This window comes from Cydia amplana, chromosome 15 (genome assembly GCF_948474715.1).
Source record: "Cydia amplana chromosome 15, ilCydAmpl1.1, whole genome shotgun sequence".
NCBI lineage: Eukaryota > Metazoa > Arthropoda > Insecta > Lepidoptera > Tortricidae > Cydia > Cydia amplana.
Window position 1 is genome coordinate 15,480,791 of NC_086083.1, and position 18,214 is coordinate 15,499,004.

At 35.5% G+C, this 18,214-nt stretch overlaps 1 protein-coding gene across 1 annotated transcript in view; it reads right to left on the reverse strand.

Moving 5' to 3' along the window:
* LOC134654668 (alpha-N-acetylgalactosaminidase) overlaps positions 1-18,214 on the reverse strand; it is an 86,168-nt gene that overhangs the window by 45,761 nt on the left and 22,193 nt on the right. The window contains exons 2-3 of the mRNA XM_063510144.1: positions 9,834-10,088; positions 7,992-8,166 (exon numbers count right to left, since the gene is read on the reverse strand). Coding sequence (XP_063366214.1) covers positions 7,992-8,166; positions 9,834-9,991 — 333 coding nt within the window. The 5' untranslated portion in view covers positions 9,992-10,088. The remainder of the gene's footprint in view (positions 1-7,991; positions 8,167-9,833; positions 10,089-18,214) is intronic.

Sequence of the window (18,214 nt, forward strand, 5' to 3'; positions counted from 1 at the left end):
CCTACATAGTTTTTGGTTATTTTTATTGTGCAATTTTTCTTTTTAAGTAGGTGCATCAGATATTCGGTATTCGGCCGAATAGTAGGCAACATTTGGCAGAATACCGAATATTCGGCAAAGTGGCCGAATAGGCCGAATACCGAATAGTTGCCGAATATTCGTGGCATCTCTACTTTAAACCATTCATTTACTTTTATTCATTCGTTCAATGATGAATTTAATGGTGTAATTCAATCTACAATTAATCGGGGTTTTGAGAGTTGTTAATAGTGTCTTTTGTTAGTCAGGGAGATAGTTAATTCGAGCCATTCAGTAACCTGGATGTCTAAAGACTAACGGCGTTATTCATAAACGTCTGCTAAGTTAATCAGCTGATGATCGTCGTTTGTCCCTCTCTATGGCATAACGACGGATAGGGACAAACGACGATCATCAACTGATTAAGTTAGCAGCCGTTTATGAATAACGCCATCTAATGGAGCCTATATCAATGTGAAAATAATTAGCTGAAATAGTTAATGACGTGCCCTAATGGATGGGTGAGAAAGAGGAAGAATCTAATGTTGAAGTCTAATATTGACGAGTAGAAAGTTAAAAAAAAATTAAGGTCCATTTAGACGGTTTTTCAAGAACTTGTATCCAATATTTGACACATTGCTCACTAGAGAGTATAATTTTTAGGGTTCCGTAACCAAATGGCAAAAAACGGAACTGAATAGTTTGCGCGAGAGACACTTCCAAAGTGCTAAAATGTGTGTCCCCCCCCCCTGTAACTTCTAAAATAAGAGAATGATAAAACTAAAAAAAATATATGATGTACATTACCATGTAAACTTCCACCAAAAATTGGTTTGAACGAGATCTAGTAAGTAGTTTTTTTTTAATACGTCATAAATCCCCTAAATACGGAACCCATCATGGGCGAGTCAGACTCGCACTTGGCCGCTTTTTATTAAATTCGATTGATCAAATACTGCCATGTAACTAAAATCGCAAGTTCTTGAACCTTTGAAATGGGGCTGTATGTATATGAAGAACTTCCACGTTTTTGAAAGATACATGAATCTATTTATACCTAAATACCTAATTTATCGAAATCAGCTCATGATAAAAACAAACAAAGACAGCTAAAATATCGTTTACAGTACATATGGGGCTACTTTTCCGCACTAGTGCGTAAAATTGCACTTTTCGTGCGATGTCGAAACTTTAAAGTGCCATATGTACTGTAAAACGTTGTTCGATACACGTGCGAATAGGTAATTCGCAACTCGTGTCGATATAAAACACTCCCTTCGGTCGTGTTTTAATTTATCGCCACTCGTTTCGAATTTCCTCTTTTTCGCACTTGTATCGAAAATAACTATTCCAGTTATTATTACCATTTCACTTCACCCATTAATCTCAAACTTTTTCCGAACATTCTCAATTTTCCTTTCATTGTTCCAAGAATCCGCAGTTCGTTCATTGGGTGTCACCCTATTTCACAGACAGAAATTTCATAGAATATCGTTTCTCAGAAATTATTTCATATATTATTTGGTTCATATACTTTCAGTTTCAATATTATTGTTTCATAGACTATTTACTTGGTTGAAACATATTTCACAGAAATTCAGTTGAATGAATATTACTATCAAACTTTTTAAATTTAGAAACTTATCAAACAGTAGAATTATGTTTCGTGTATTCTTGTTTCGTAGACACAGATTTCATAGATTGTTATTTCATAGGAACTGTTTAATATAACATTTAGTTCGAGTATTTTCTTTTCAAATATTATTATTTCAGAACTTATTCACTTCATTCAAATTTATTGAAAATAAACTCAATGCAAAGAATTGTAATATTAGAACTGCGACCCCCGCAGAAACAAATTGTTGCTAGAAAAGTAGGTTAGGTTAGAACTGCGACCCCTGCGGAAACAAACTGTTGCCAGAAAAGTAGGTTAGGTTAGGTTAGAACTGCGACCCCCGCAAAAACAAACTGTTGCTAGAAAAGTAGGTTAGGTTAGAACTGCGCGCCCTGCGGAAACAAATTGCTGCCAGAAAAGTAGGTTAGGTTAGGTTAGAACTGCGACCCCTGCGGAAACAAACTGTTGCCAGAAAAGTAGGTTAGGTTAGGTTAGAACTGCGACCCCCACAGAAACAAACTTTTGCTAGAAAAGTAGGTTAGGTTAGGTTAGAACTGCGACCCCTGAGGAAACAAACTGTTGCCAGAAAAGTAGGTAAGGTTAGGTTAGAACTGCGACCCCCGCAGAAACAAACTGTTGCTAGAAAAGTAGGTTAGGTTAGGTTAGAATTGCGACCCCTGCGGAAACAAACTGTTGCCAGAAAAGTAGGTTAGGTTAGGTTAGAACTGCGAGCCCCGCAGAAACAAACTGTTGCTAGAAAAGTAGGTTAGGTTAGGTTAGAACTGCGACCCCTGCGGAAACAAACTGTTGCCAGGAAAGTAGGTTAGGTTAGGTTAGAACTGCGACCCCCGCAGAAACAAACTGTTGCTAGAAAAGTAGGTTAGGTTAGGTTAGAACTGCGACCCCTGCGGAAACAAACTGTTGCCAGAAAAGTAGGTTAGGTTAGGTTAGAACTGCGATCACCGCAGAAACAAACTGTTGCCAGAAAAGTAGGTTAGGTTAGGTTAGGTTAGAAAATTAAAATATTAAGTTTAATAAAATGAGAAACACAATTCTATGAATATGCAGGCTTGGAAACAAGTTTTATATAAACTTAATATTATAAGGAATAATAAAATATGACCTGAAATTTCATAAAATGAATTTCGAAACATTAATTTTCTAAACTATAAAAAATATACAAATAGATCTTCTACAATGTATGTGCACTGGAAGTTGATCATTCTATGAAATGATAATATGAGAAACATTTTCTATGAAGCGCAATTCTACGAAAATGTAGTATATGAAACAACGTACAACCCGTTCATTGACTACACCCCCAACTTTACTTCCACAAAAGCCTAAATTGTATGACAATAGCAGCCAGTTACAACCTTGTTTAAGTAAGTGTTAATCCAATGTGCGTGAAGGAATTACGTATAGATTGCCTTTAATCGGCAAGTAAGCAATTCATCAATGCGCTAAAGAAGCTGGAATTATGACTAAATTTTGATGTAACTGGGTGTAATAGAGTATGAGAGAGTGCATTTAAGAAAAAAACCGGCCAAGTGCGAGTCGGACTCGCGCACGGAGGGTTCCGCACCATCAACAAAAAATAGAGCAAAAAAATCGTGTTTGTTGTATGGGAGCCCCCCTTAAATATTTATTTTATTTTATTTTTAGTATTTGTTGTTATAACGGCAACAGAGATACATCATTTGTGAATATTTCAACTGTCTAGCTATCGCGGTTCATGAGATACAGCCTGGTGACAGACGGTCGGACGGACGGACGGACAGCGAAGTCTTAGTAATAGGGTCCCGTTTTTACCCTTTGGGTACGGACCCCTAAAAAAGATCTATTTAAGGAGCCACATTTGTGAGTAGTTTTGATAAAGTGATATAGGAATATGAAAAATGCTTGAAATACATATTTGTTTCAGTTTAATGAATTTTATTGTTAAACGTATAAATATAATATGTATCATAATCTGTCGGCATGTAATAACGCCTACAATACCATTTTAGCATAGAAATGGTTATATCATTAACATAAGCATTCCAACCAGATTACCGATGATACCTTCACAAGTCCACATGTCAACCAGAGAGACAAAGGAATGATAAGACACGTAGTAATCTATATATATAAATGCAAGTGTCCTGACTGACTGACTGACTGACTGACTGACTGATTCATCAACGCAGAGCCGAAACTACAAAAGCTAGAAAGTTGAAATTTGGACACGAGGTTGCATTTGTAAAGTGTACAAGAGATAAGAAGCGATTTTGAAAAATTCAACCCCTAAGGGGGTTAAAAAGGGGATGAAAGGTTGTATGGGGTTCAAGTTTTAGTTTAAGCTAGGAATTTGAAACTTTGTGAAAATGTATTATATTAAAAAACAAGAAAACTAATTTCAGCGTTTTCGAAAATTCATCCCCCAAGGTGGTGAAAAAGGGGTTGAAAGTTTGTATGGAGATCAAATATTTTTGTGAGTGTGGAACTTGAAACTTTGTATATGGGTATATTATTATAAGACAGGAAAAGTAATTTCAGCGTTTTTAAAAATTCATCCCCTAACAGGGTTAAAAAGGGGTTGAAAGTTTGAATCCATTACAAATGCGTTGAAACTTCTTAGAAAGGCATAATAGCCGATTACAAAACAAAGTAATTGCGACGTTTTAGGAAATTCAACCCCTAAGGGGGTAAAAAAGGGGATGAAACTTTGTCTTGGGGTGCAAATTTTATTTTAAGCTAGGACCTTGAAACTTTGCGAAAAGGTATTAAATTAAAAAACAAGAAAACTAATTTCAGCGTTTTTAAAAATTCATCCCCCGAGGTGGTGAGAAAGGGGTTGAAAGTTTGTACGGAGATCAAATATTATTGAGGGTGCGGGACTTGAGTCTTTGTATAAAGCCATATTATTCGAACTCAAGAAAAGTAATTTCAGCGTTTTTAAAAATTAATCCCTTAAAAGGGTTAAAAGGGGATGAAAGGTTGTATGGGGTTCAAGATTTATTTTAAACTAGGAATTTGAAACTTTGTGAAAATATATTATATAAAAAAATAAGAAAACTAATTTCAGCGTTTTCGAAAATTCATCCCCCAAGGTGGTGAAAAAGGGGTTGAATGTTTGTATGGAGATCAAATATTTTTGTGAGTGTGGGACTTGAATCTTTGTATAAAGTCGTATTATTAGAACTCAAGAAAAATAATTTCAGCGTTTTTAAAAATTCACCCACCAAGGTGGTGAAAAAGGGGTTGAAAGTTTGTATGGAGATCAAATATTTTTGAACGTGCGGGACTTGAATCTTTGTATAAAGCCGTATTATTAGAACTCAAGAAAAATAATTTCAGCGTTTTTAAAAATTCATCCCCTAAGGTGGTTAAAAAGGGGTTGAAAGTTTGTATGGAGATCAAATATTTTTAAAAGTGCGGGACTTGAATCTTTGTATAAAGCCATATTATTAGAACTGAAGAAAAATAATTTCAGCGTTTTTAAAAATTCATCCCTCAAGGTGGTGAAAAAGGGGTTGAAAGTTTGTATGGAGATCAAATGTTTTTAAGAGTGCGGGACTTGAATCTCTGTATAAAGTCTTATTATTAGAATTCAAGAAAAATAATTACAGCATTTTTAAAAATTCATCCCCCAAGGTGGTGAAAAAGGGGTTGAAAGTTTGTATGCAGATCAAATATTTTTGAGAGTGCGGGACTTGAATCTTGGTATAAAGCCATATTATTAGAACTTAAGAAAAGTAATTTCAGCGTTTTTTTTAAATTCGTCCCTTTAAGGGTTAAAGTTAAAAAGGGGTTGAAAGTTTGTTTAAATTTTATTTTAAGCTAGGAACTTCAAGCTTCGTAAATAGGTAGTTACGTAGTAGGTTTTATTAAATAGTGGACTTGAAAATCTTCTGGGGGTTGAGAGGGATTACTTATTATCGAGAACAATTTTATTCAGTTTGGGGCTTGAAACTTCGTAGCCAGGTTGTGAAAGACAAATCTAATAATTAAGTTGTATAATACTTAACAAATGATTAACCGTCCCTACTGCTATCTTTTGCTGCATAATGTTCTAAGCTAATGTAGAATATATAACCACCAATATACAAATCCACGCGTACGAAGTCGCGGGCAACAGCTAGTATTATATAGGTAGTTTGTTTTTTTTTAGCTTTAGAAGAAGCCTACGCGGTGTTGACGTGTTTTTTTAATTGAAAACCGCTTTAATAAAATCGGTAGGTAACTATTAAGTACTTATGAAAGCAAAATAATGTAAATAATCGTATATGATTCATAATTGCTACATATTTGCCGTGACTTCTTTTTCAAAAGTGTTTTTCAATAAAAAGACACGTCAAGATTGTTTACCCTTTTTTGTAATGCTAAAAAAACGAACTAATAGCCGCAAAGATGGCTAAAATGGTGATCTTTGACGACCTATCTGGCCTAGTGGGTATGAAGCCAAGCCAACGGTCCCTGTTCAAATCCTGGTAAGGGAATTGATTTGTGTGACGAGCACGAATATTTGTTCCATAATCACGGGTATTTCGAAAAATAAAAGGGCCATACATGGCCATATAGGGGCTGTAAAACATTGTACAATACACGTGCGAAAAGATCATTCGCAACTGGTGTCGATTTAAAACACATTCTTCGATCGTGTTTGAATTTATCGCCACTCGTTGCGAATTTCCTACTCTTCGCACTTGTATCGTAATGTATACCTACTATTATTTCTTTAAATTTGCGGTTAGGTACCTACACAATATTTTCGCCACCTTTATGGGCTTTATGCGTCTTTCTCTTCATACGAGTATGTCTATGATATTAACGCACGAGTTAATGTTGTATGTTTGTTATTAAAATTATTATACGCCTGATATGCCTGTTACTTTGTAGAAAAACGAGATTTTTGCATCTGATTATCGTTCAATTTTACGATGTAAATGTTCTCTTTTGACCTTTTCGCTAATTAGATTTTGGCCATATTTTGTCACGTTTATTTTAGAATGTCAAATGTCGCGTTAATTCTTTAAACGTTAAACAAGTTTTAAGAATTTACAAATCAATATTGGGAATCATATATAAACAAAAAGCGCTTTCCACAGAAGACTCGAAGCCGTTCTAAGCATAAATTTATACATAATATGTAGGAATGGAACGTAAGGGGATAGCGTGAAACGGAACGTAAGGGAGAGAGAAGGATGACAAGAGGTGCGAAAGGGACGGGGAGAACGATTGGAATGGTGAGAGAGCGAACGTGCGTTAAGGTGTTTAATATTCCATAAAATAAGTTTTGCGTAGTTAAATAAAACAAATAAAGTGATATTTTGGTTTTTAATTACGAGGCCTATCATAATCCCACATAATTTTGGGGGCTCGTCCGGGATTGCCTCTAAAAACCAAGAATGTAGGAATGGAACGTAAGGGGATAGCGTGAAACGGAACGTAAGGGAGAGAGAAGGATGACAAGAGGTGCGAAAGGGACGGGGAGAACGATTGGAATGGTGAGAGAGCGAACGTGCGTTAAGGTGTTTAATATTCCATAAAATAAGTTTTGCGTAGTTAAATAAAACAAATAAAGTGATATTTTGGTTTTTAATTACGAGGCCTATCATAATCCCACATAATATATATGCTATCTCAAATAACATAAATCTGTCACAGCGGACAGAACCATTTCGTATAGTTATTACGCAGTTGCGGGCGAATAATGGATTTGATTAACTTTCGCCATGTTATGGACAAGGTAAAACGTCTATATCTTTTTAATAAGCTATATTAAAATGTGACGTGTGTTCTATGTGTACATATTATCTATTCATGTATAGGAAACCGCGTCAGAGTCATCAAAATACGCGCATGAAAGATGCAGTTGTCACCGTAGTCGAAGTGCGGGTAGTTCGAAAAACTTTCCCAGCTACTTAGATGTTGATGTCAACTTTAGCTGTCTTTCTCCGAGACTACAAAGACAATGCCGTCCTCGAAAAAAATGAGGTTAATTTAAAGCTTAAGTGAAGTCCCTAGTTAGTACTTTAAGCAAATAATAAATGTCTGAAAATCGTGAAAGTTTAAATCAGCGTATAGCTAAAGTCAAGCTCACTTTCTTTGGACATATTACACGTCGAGTTGATACATCTGTGGAAAGACTTGTAGTGCAGGGAAAAGTCGAAGGCACAAGACGCGGTAGGTCACCAATGCGTTGGTCAGACCTAGTCAAAAATGCACTCTATGGACCACTCCATGATTGTACCTACAAGAAGAGCTAAAGTGCGGGAAGAATGGCGACGGATTGTGAAGCTTGCCACCGGCCCTGATATGACAAGGACCACTCTGACAAGAGTGTGATGACAAAGAAGAAGATAGCTAAACTTACATAGTCAGAGAGGCTCTTCATGCCGTACGGGAACCGTTCCCGGTCCGGCACCAGCCTGCCGCGAGGGTCGCGCTCCCTCTCCGGCCAGCAGTCGTCCACGTTGATGTACTCGTATCCGGCCGCCGCATAGCCCTCCGATACGAGTATGTCTGTCATTGTTCGGAAGAGGCGGTCACTGAAAATAATAATAAATAGTATTCTACATTTTTTATTTATTTAATCGTATGGCATAAATACAAAAATAGGCAATTTCGTACAATAATATACAAAAGAAAAAAAATTAAAACGAAAATTTAAACGTCAACATTCAGGGTGCTGAGCCAAACAGTTGCGTCGGGTGTGAGATACAGCAGATCTTCTGGTGGCCCTTGGTATGAATGGAGGGGGCAGCGCTGGATAATATGTTCCATAGTCTGGTCCTCTTCTACATGACATTAAAGCTCTCCAAAGGGCCTCTACCGTAGTCTACGTGTTGGATTTATATCCCCACGCAAGCTTATAAAAGAGCGGGATTTATAGGCTCGTGAAATCTAAAATGGAGAAACAAAATAAATATATTATAGGGACATTCTTACACAAATTGACTAAGTCCCACAGTAAGCTCAAGAAGGCTTGTGTTGTGGGTACTCAGACAACGATATGTATAATATACAAATACATAGAAAACACCCAAGACTCAGGAACAAATATCTGTTCTCATCACACAAATAAATGCCCTTAACGGGATTCGAACCCAGGACCGCGGCTTCATAGGCCACTAGGCCACTACCCACTAGGCCAGACCAATCGTTAAATTAATAGAACAGCCTTGATAATAATTTCTAGTTAATTTCTCCTATTACTCCAATATCAAACATCGCATCACATCATTGACATGCATCAGTCGAATCGTGCGCATATATTATATCGCATGCTGAATTATCCGTAATCATTACCCAACGCATGCTAATCTGGACCTGTTGCAACCTCTGTCGAACCTGCTTCCTTGGCCGGTAATCAATTGATCATTCATGTAATGAAAAATTTATGCGAAAATTTTTAACTTGTTGAATTCCAAGAACTTATTTTCGTACGTGCATGAAATTTTAACATTATGACTTATGTTTCTTGTAATAATACGTCTCGTAAGCATTACGTTTCGGGGGCGATTTTAGTAGAGCCACTGACGCCATTTCGGATACTAGTGACCTTAACTATAGTCCAATGCTGTAACTATAGTTCATTGTTCAATACGTAATAAAGTATGAATACCAATGTGGTTTTTGTTTTAGCCTTGGTTTTTTCTCCCATATTCATATATATTTTATATATTTCATATTCATATATGAAAATATTTTGCCTCAGAGAGAATTGGACAGTTCAAATATTTTACAAAGATAAATATTCTATTCAGTTTTGGACCATAAGTTCGCCTGTAGTTCGAAGTTATTACGGTAACTATAGTCCACAAGTTCATTACGTAATTTAGTCGAATTTAAAGTGATAGGCAAAGGACGGCCGTCGTGAACGTTGTTCGCACTGTTAGTGCTTGACAAAGAAGACTTCGAAAGACATCGCACGAGTGACTAAAAACACGTAAGATTAAACCGTAAAATTAGTTTAACGTAATTAAATATCAATACCAATGTTCTTTTTGATACTCTCTGGGGTAATTTTTTTATTAATTTGCCCCAGAACTACATCAAACAATTCTTCTTCTCCGTCGAATAACTCTTGGCAGAGCAGTCGTGGCACATCATATAATAGTCACACCTAAACGAATATATCGTTTATCGAGCTACTTTTGGGCTATAGTTGGGATATTTTGGTCTTGGGTAGTTTTACAGAACTTTGGTAACTCACCTTATACAATTCTCAGGATCATTCTTACAGTCAGTGTTACATCTAAACCGTTCCCAAGCCAACCACCCCATCGGGGGGGTTAAGGCCAGACCATTGTCCAGCGCCAAACTCCTGCCCACCACACATAACATGAAGGTCCATACTGCCACTGACGCCATCGCGGAAATACTAATGTTATCTGGATAACTCTATACTCATAGTTTGGAACACTGTTGGATTTGGAGACGCGGAGATGTCAGGCATGTGACAGGTTATCTGGAACAAAGAGAAGGTTTTTGTAAAACGGTTGTTTTTATTCGGTTTAGTACCTAAAATAAATAGTGTTTGATATTTAAAGGTACTGGGATGTCATATTTTTTTACGGTTATTTAGACTAAATTTAGGTATTTAAAATAAGTTTTTAAAAACCTGAAAGTTATAATCGAAGAGTAAGGTAAAATAATAGCCAATAATGGCAACTATTTTCATTTTGTCAAATATTTGAAGTGCACGTCAAGACAAAACAGATTTCTGAGAATTATCGCGAAATCGTTGGCACGGTAAAATAAAATGTGGGTTTATCGTTACATACGCGTCGTATTTTAACATTTATTGCTATGCGTGTTAATGTTCAATATATTTGTCTTTCGTCTAAATGACCAGAGAAAGTGAATCTGTAACATCCAAATGTTACAGATTCACCCCCCCCCCCCCCCCCCCAGGGGCACGGTAGTGCCCCCGCCAAGACGAGCAAAGCGAAGCGCAAGGGCACTACCTACCTTTTCTCGAAGCGCTTCGTCGTTTTTTTAACCCTCATAACTTGGGTTTGGATTATACCAGATAAACAAAATTTTCGGGATATGATGTCAATAGTGGACTCATTAAACATAAAAAATTTCAATTGCATAGCTCTTATACTTAATATTTTATTCATATCTAAAAAACCCCAATTTCGTCACTGACTCACTCACTCACTGTTGATCATCAAAACCTCTAGGGTACTTCCTGAAGTCCTAGGAAGCTGAAATTTGGTATGTAAGATAGTATTAGTACACAAACAACAAAATAATTCAAAAACTTGAAATTTTTTGCTCCTAAGGGGGGGAAAAGGGGGGTGGAATTTTGTATGGGAAATCAATAACCGCTGAACCGATTTAGTTGAAATTTGGTATGCAGATAGTTTTTGTAATGGGGAATGGCATAGAATAGTTTTCAACCCCAAAATCACCCCGTAAGGGTGAAAAGGGGGTGGAAAAGGGCGTTAGGGGAAAAAGAGGGTTGAAGTTTGTATGGGGAATCAGTAAAAAGCAGAAAAAAGCAGATTGTATAAAAGATGCCCCGGGGTACGTATTTCAGGATTTTTAATATGTAGTACCTTAAATCACACGCGCAACCCTTTAAATTAGGGGATGGAAGCAACTTACAAAAAGAAGTGAAATCCCACCAAAAACATTTTCATGTAAAATGTTGCCAAGACGAAACCATAAGGCTCGCACTGACAAAAAGTTATCAGATCTCTTGTAGAGCCAAGCTTCTAACTCTACAAGCCCTAACTTCACAAACTCTACACCTTAGTCAAAGTATGTGGCTTGGCCGTTTCGTTACTCCAAGAACTATTGTATGAATAGTGAATACATTTTTCACCTTACGTCCATGTGACAGTAGCGAAACGGTCAAGCCACATATTTTGACTAAGGTGTAGAGTTTGTGAAGTTAGGGCTTGTAGAGTTAGAAGCTTGGCTCTACAAGAGATCTGATAACTTTTTGTCAGTGCGAGCCTTATGGTTTCGTCTTGGCAACATTTTACATTAAAATGTTTTTGGTGGGATATGTTTGTCTGTGTATAACAATTTTGTGTGAGTGTGAAACTAATAAATAACACCGTTTCGGCTTGATTCGGATGCATCTCCAGTATTTTAAGGTTTGAATAATTTCTACTAATACTTTTAAATGTATTGTTAAATACAAATAGACAACTGCTTCACCAAGTACGTTTTGTCTAAACTTTAAAAAACCTACTTACGTAAGATTTTGATTCGATCGTAAATGAGAGTATTTTTCTATCTGGAGCAGTGGCGGCGCGTCAAACATATCCATAGGCAAGTCAATGCTAATTTGGCTTACATATTTCCTTTACAACTCTGCTCCAACGTCCAAAAACAGGCAAGTCGGTGGGAATCGGCTTTTATGGACGCGCCGCTACTGATCTGGAGTGCCGTACTGCCGTAACATAACAATGTGTTTAGTAGGTATGGTATTGGTAAACTACATGTTTGATTAGGTAGTTAATTATCACGACTATATGATATGAATGACCTATGAATTAATTTTAAATTATTATTAAATTATACAATGTGTTTAGTTTGATATACGCTGTATAGTATACGGTTTAATGTACATTGTATACTAGAATACGTTTAACAAGTTCCTGTTATCATTCTCAGTTGAAGGTTAATAATCGAGATATGAGCAAGTATCGATATATGTGATATATGCAATTATGCATCAGATAGATATTGTTATTGTTGTGGTATTGGATATATTATTTCCTGGATAGCTGATTTGTATAGCAGCCCGGTTCTCTGTGATTTCTACATATTATTTTAATAAATGCAACATTATAATAGAACGTCATGCCTATTATGTGGGCATTTCAATTTAAAGTTGTACTCCAACTATTGTGTTAGAATTAAGAATGTTCATATTTATTGTACATTCTTCCAACCTTACCGAGAAAAAAAATCCCAATTTTTGGTCTATTTGGTTACGTTTCCAATACAACCATATCGTAACAAAACGAACAAACAAAAAATATAAATGAAATTCAATTCTTTTCTATTCTATTATTTTGGTTTTTTTGTACATAATCGGGTTAATAAAGTAGGAATTGAACAAAAAACTTTTCATCTCTCCTATTCGGAAAGTTCACCTTTCATAGGCTGATAGCCGGGTGGAAAATTGCATTTGGGAGTATAATTTTTAACATTCAATTATTTTTAGGTTTTTTCTAGGACTGCACACATCTAATAACCTCCTTGAGTTATACTAAGGATTGTGTCCGCATATCTATAAAATAGAATCCCTTTTAAAAACCACATATACTGCCGGCATGACAACAGAATATCATCTCTGGCTCACAACTACAATAATAATCTTAACAGACATCTAGCCATTGTTTTATAACTACCATATATTATCGTCAGCAAATTGATCCTATAACATCGTGTGGGTCACGGACTTAAGACAAAGAGATTACCTACATGTATCGTGGGCCATGGCATGGTAATTATCATATCGTTCATCTAGGGGTCGCGGCGATTATATTGATCGTCGCGGCAATTAGAGTGAGATAAGGATGCTGGGATAATTGTATTGGTATGTCTTGATGAAGACATTAAAAGTTGGTGTAACTATTGATTAGTAGATTAGGTATTACGTGATAGTACATAATTAGGTTTAATAAGTAGATGCTTACACAATGATTGCAATAAAAAATGGGAGTTTGAAAATTAAAATTGCGTTTTCAGCTGTTTTTTTGCCAATATTAAAATTCAATTATAAATGCATTAAATATTAAAAGCGCTTATATTTAAAACTAGAAATATAACATTAAAAAAGTTATAATTTAGTTAAATTTCTACAGACTTAATATGTTAGATTTTTGTAAACTCTATACTAGTAGTTATAAACATAAACTAAAGATTTGTTGATTGTTATATTTAGAACAATCTTAAGTAACTTGTAACCTATATAACTAAAATCAGTTTCACGGTTTGAACACAGCAAATATAATTCATAAAACCTTAAAGGTATAGCGGCCGACTTGTTGACACAAAAAGGATTATGTTATTTTGAAATCCCTGCCACTTGAGACGTTTTAAGGTAAAACTAGTGACCTTAAAGTATAATAGGAGCGCTGCAAAAGGGCAGAGTGGGTAGTCATTATATGTTATCTATATATATAAATGCAAGTGTCCTGACAGACTGACTGACTGACTGATTCATCAACGCAGAGCCGAAACTACAAAAGCTAGAAAGTTGAAATTTGCACACTAGGTTGAATTTATAAAGTGTACAAGAGATAAGAAGCGATTTTGAAAAATTCGACCCCTAAGGGGGTTAAAAAGGGGATGAAAGGTTGTATGGGGTGCAAGTTTTATTTTAAGCTAGGAATTTGAAACTTTGTAAAAATGTACTATATTAAAAAACAAGAAAACTAATTTCTACGTTTTCGAAAATTCATCCCCCAAGGTGGTGAAAAAGGGGTTGAAAGTTTGTATGGATATCAAATATTTTTGGGAGTGTTGGACTTGAAACTTTGTATATGGAGATATTATTATAAGACGGGAAAAGTAATTTCAGCGTTTTTGAAAATTCATCCCCTAACAGGGTTAAAAAGGGGTTGAAAGTTTGAACCCATTACAAGTGCTTTGAAACTTCTTAGAAAGACATAATAGCCGATGACAAAAAAAGGAATTGCGACGTTATAGGTAATTCAACCCCTACGGGGGTAAAAAAGGGGATGAAACTTTGTCCTGGGGTGCAAATTTTATTTTAAGCTAGGACTTTGAAACTTCGTAAAAAGGTACTAAATTAAAAAACAAGAAAACTAATTTCTGCGTTTTCGAAAATTCATCCGCCGAGGTGGTAAAAACGGGGTTGAAAGTTTGTACGGAGATCAAAATATTTTTGAGAGTGCGGGACTTGAATCTTTGTATTTTGGGATATTATTAGAAGACAGGAAAAGTTATTTCAGCGTTTTGTAAAATTCATCCCCTAACAGGGTTAAAAGGGGGTTGAAAGTTTGTATGGAGTTCAAATTTTATTTTAAGTTAGGAACTGGAAACTTCGTAAAAATATATGTTATTAAAATACAAGAAAACTAATTTCAGCGTTTTTGAATTATCATCCCCTAAAGTGGTAAAAAGGGGGTTGAAAGTTTGTATGGATATCAAACATTTTTTCGAACGCGGGACTTGAATCTTTGTATTTCGGGATATTATTAAAATACAGGAAAAATAATTTCAGCGTTTTGTAAAATTCATCCCCCAACAGGGTTAAAAAGGGGTTGAAAGTTTTAATCCATTACAAATGCTTTGAAACTTCTTAGAAAGGCATAATAGCCGATTACAAAAAAAAGTAATTGCTACGTTTTTGGAAATTCAACCCCTAAGGGGGATAAAACAGGATGAAAGTTCGTCTTAGGGTGCAAATTTTATTTTAAGCTAGGAACTTGAAACTTTGCAAAAGGGTATTAAATTAAGATACAAGAAAACCAATTTCAGCGTTTTTGAAAATTCATCCCCTAAGGTGGTGAAAAAGGGGTTGGAAGTTTGTATGGATATCAAACATTTTTTCGAACGCGTGACTTGAATCTTTCTATTTGAGGATATTATTAGAAGACAGGAAAAGTTATTTTAGCGTTTTGTAAAATTCATCCTCTAACAGGGTTAAAACAGGGGGTTGAAAGTTTGTATAGGGTTCAAATTTTATTTAAAGCTACAAACTTGAAACTTCGTAAAAATGTATTTTATCAAAAGAGAAGAAAACTAATTTCAGAGATTTTGATAATTCATCCCCCGAGGTGGTGAAAAAGGGGTTGAAAATTTGTTTGGAGGCCAAACATTTTTTTGAGTGCGGGACTTGAATCGTTGTATAAAGGCATATTATTAGAATACAAGAAAAATAATTTCAGCTTTTAAAAAATCATCCCCTAAAATGATTAAAAAGGGGTTGAAAGTTTGTATAGGGTTCAAATTTTATTTAAAGCTAGGAACTTCAAACTTCGTAAATAGGTAGTTAGGTAGTAGGTTTTATTAAATAGAGGACATGAAAATCTTCTAAGGGGGTTTAGAGGGATTATATCGAGGACAATTTTATTCAGTTAGGGGCTTGAAACTTCGTAGGTTGTGAAAGACAAGTCTCATGCGTTGTATAATATTAATAATTAACAAATGATTAACCGTCCTACCGCAATCACTTGCTGCACAATGTTCTAAGCTAATGTAGAATATATAACCACCAATATACAAATCCACGCGTACGAAGTCGCGGGAAACAGCTAGTGTATATATCAATTGACTTATAGTGACTCTAGTACGTACGATAACACGGAAAAACGTGAATTGAAAAAACCGGACAAGTGCGTGTCGGACTCGCCCGAGGGTTCCAAATATAACTTTTTTTTAAATTGTAATTATATTATTTCAAATGACCTGTTAAAAGAATTCCGCAACTTCTGTTATCATTTAGTTAGAAAGTCATTATTACTCGTCCATCTCAGACATCTTACGTACACAAATTATACTCGATTCGAAATGTAAAAAGGTTTCATAATAATGTGGTATACGGAGACGGACATACGCTTTGAACTGGATTCGAGAATTGAAGGATTGCGTGGAAAATTGAATTGTAATGGGTTTACATAAATAGGTATGTAATGTAAGAAGCAATGAGTATGAAGTTGATTATGGTATGTGATCATTTACATATATTATGATTATTATACATATATTTACATAGTTGTTAGATTGTTTTTCATTACATAATAGGATGCTCAAACGTCAATATATAATTAGAAATATACCTAATTGTTTATTTTTAATTAAAATGGAACTTAATCTCGTAAGTAATTATAGAATTTTCAGGTTATTTTTATATGCGGTAAATTCAATAGCAGTTTTAAACTCTTTATTTGTCTATAATCACTGTAAGGGCCGATACTTGCAACCCGACTGCAATGCTGCCAACTGCAACCTGGCATATTCTTACAACGCGTTCTTGAGGTTATAAACTATCTACAGAGAGTAAGACAAATAATGATGTAGTAATCATCTGATCCTGATGGCGTAATATAATTATACCCACTTGCGTCTTCAACCATGACATAGAGAAAAAAAATACATAGATTGCTCACTCCATACATAAGTTTTAGTACCAAAAAGACATACTAACTATCAGTACTGCTACTTGACAATTAGATGTAGCACCGACCAGAAAATCTTATGCTGTTGAGATAAGACTTTCCGGTCGGTGCTACATCTATTGTCAAGTAGCGGTACTGATAGTTCCGCTACTCGATGCTAGATGTAGACACTGAAATTAATAGTCTAACTGATGTATGGAGTGAGCACACTTGTCTTACTATATTTCTCTATGACAATGACAAAGGCAGCAAAAAATATATAGATTTAATCAACACAATAAGTATTCATATTTAATTACACAAACGGGTCTACCGCGATATAATTTCATTGTTTTAAACCTTTAATTCCGACGTTTCAGCTGAGTTGCACCAGCTGTGGTTACGGAAAGACTGACGTCCCAACAAATGTCAACAGAGATATTAATAAAACACCACTAAACAATGAAATTATATCGCGGTAGACCCGTTTGTGTAATTAAATATGTGTACAAAACGCGAGAGTTTAAAGTGTTATACAATAAGTATTATTTCTAGGATACGCGACTAATTAGTTTTGCTAGCAGGTACTTCATATTGCATGTATGTATGTAAGAAGACAATTGTCAATGATTTACAATTTGTTACATTTATGTTGAGTTGGTGGGATTGGTTTGAACGTAAGGCTTGAAAGCAGTCAAACCAGACCATTTGTTGAAACGCACACGAAATATGCAATATTATTGAATCACTTTTTAAAGTCAGAACCAAGGATATTTTAGCAAATACTCAGTTTCATGGACATAAAATTAACAAATCCAAAAACTGACCTTTCACTTAATAACGGCATGACTTAATTGACCTGGGGGCCTACCGTAAAATGGGGTGAGTAGGGTCAAAACTGAAATTCAAACCTCGATAACATTTTATTTTTACATATGAAAACTGAATGGTGTATATAATAAGTGTTCCAGACGTTTGTATTTTAGTTTTTATTTTATTTTGGGTAGTTCCATTTCATAACTTTGACGATAAAGAGGAAAACCCACCTCACCCCGTAGTGCCTCGTATTTGGGGCGAGAGGAGTTTTCATACAAAGGTGATTTTGGAAGATTGTTGGATCGATTTTTTTTTATTATGTGTATTACTATAGCTCCATTTTAAATTGGAATACATTATTTTTGTAGCAGTAGCCTTAAAATCTCTTCTCACCCCCCTCTCAAACCTTCTCTCCCCATTCATAACCCACCTCTCCCCGCGAAACCTACTCACCCCCTTTTACGGTACCGCGAAAACAGAATTTAGCAAATTGCGGGGATCTTTCTCTTTTACTCTCATTAAGACGTAATTAGAGTGACAGAGAAAAATGCCTGCCATTGACGAACTTCGATTTTCACGGTTATAGCTCTGGTTTTAGCATTTTTGCGGGACCATTTTAACTTTATTTCAATAAGGGCTATTTTCTCCTAAGGATCGTCTGACCCGAAGATAGCGACGCATT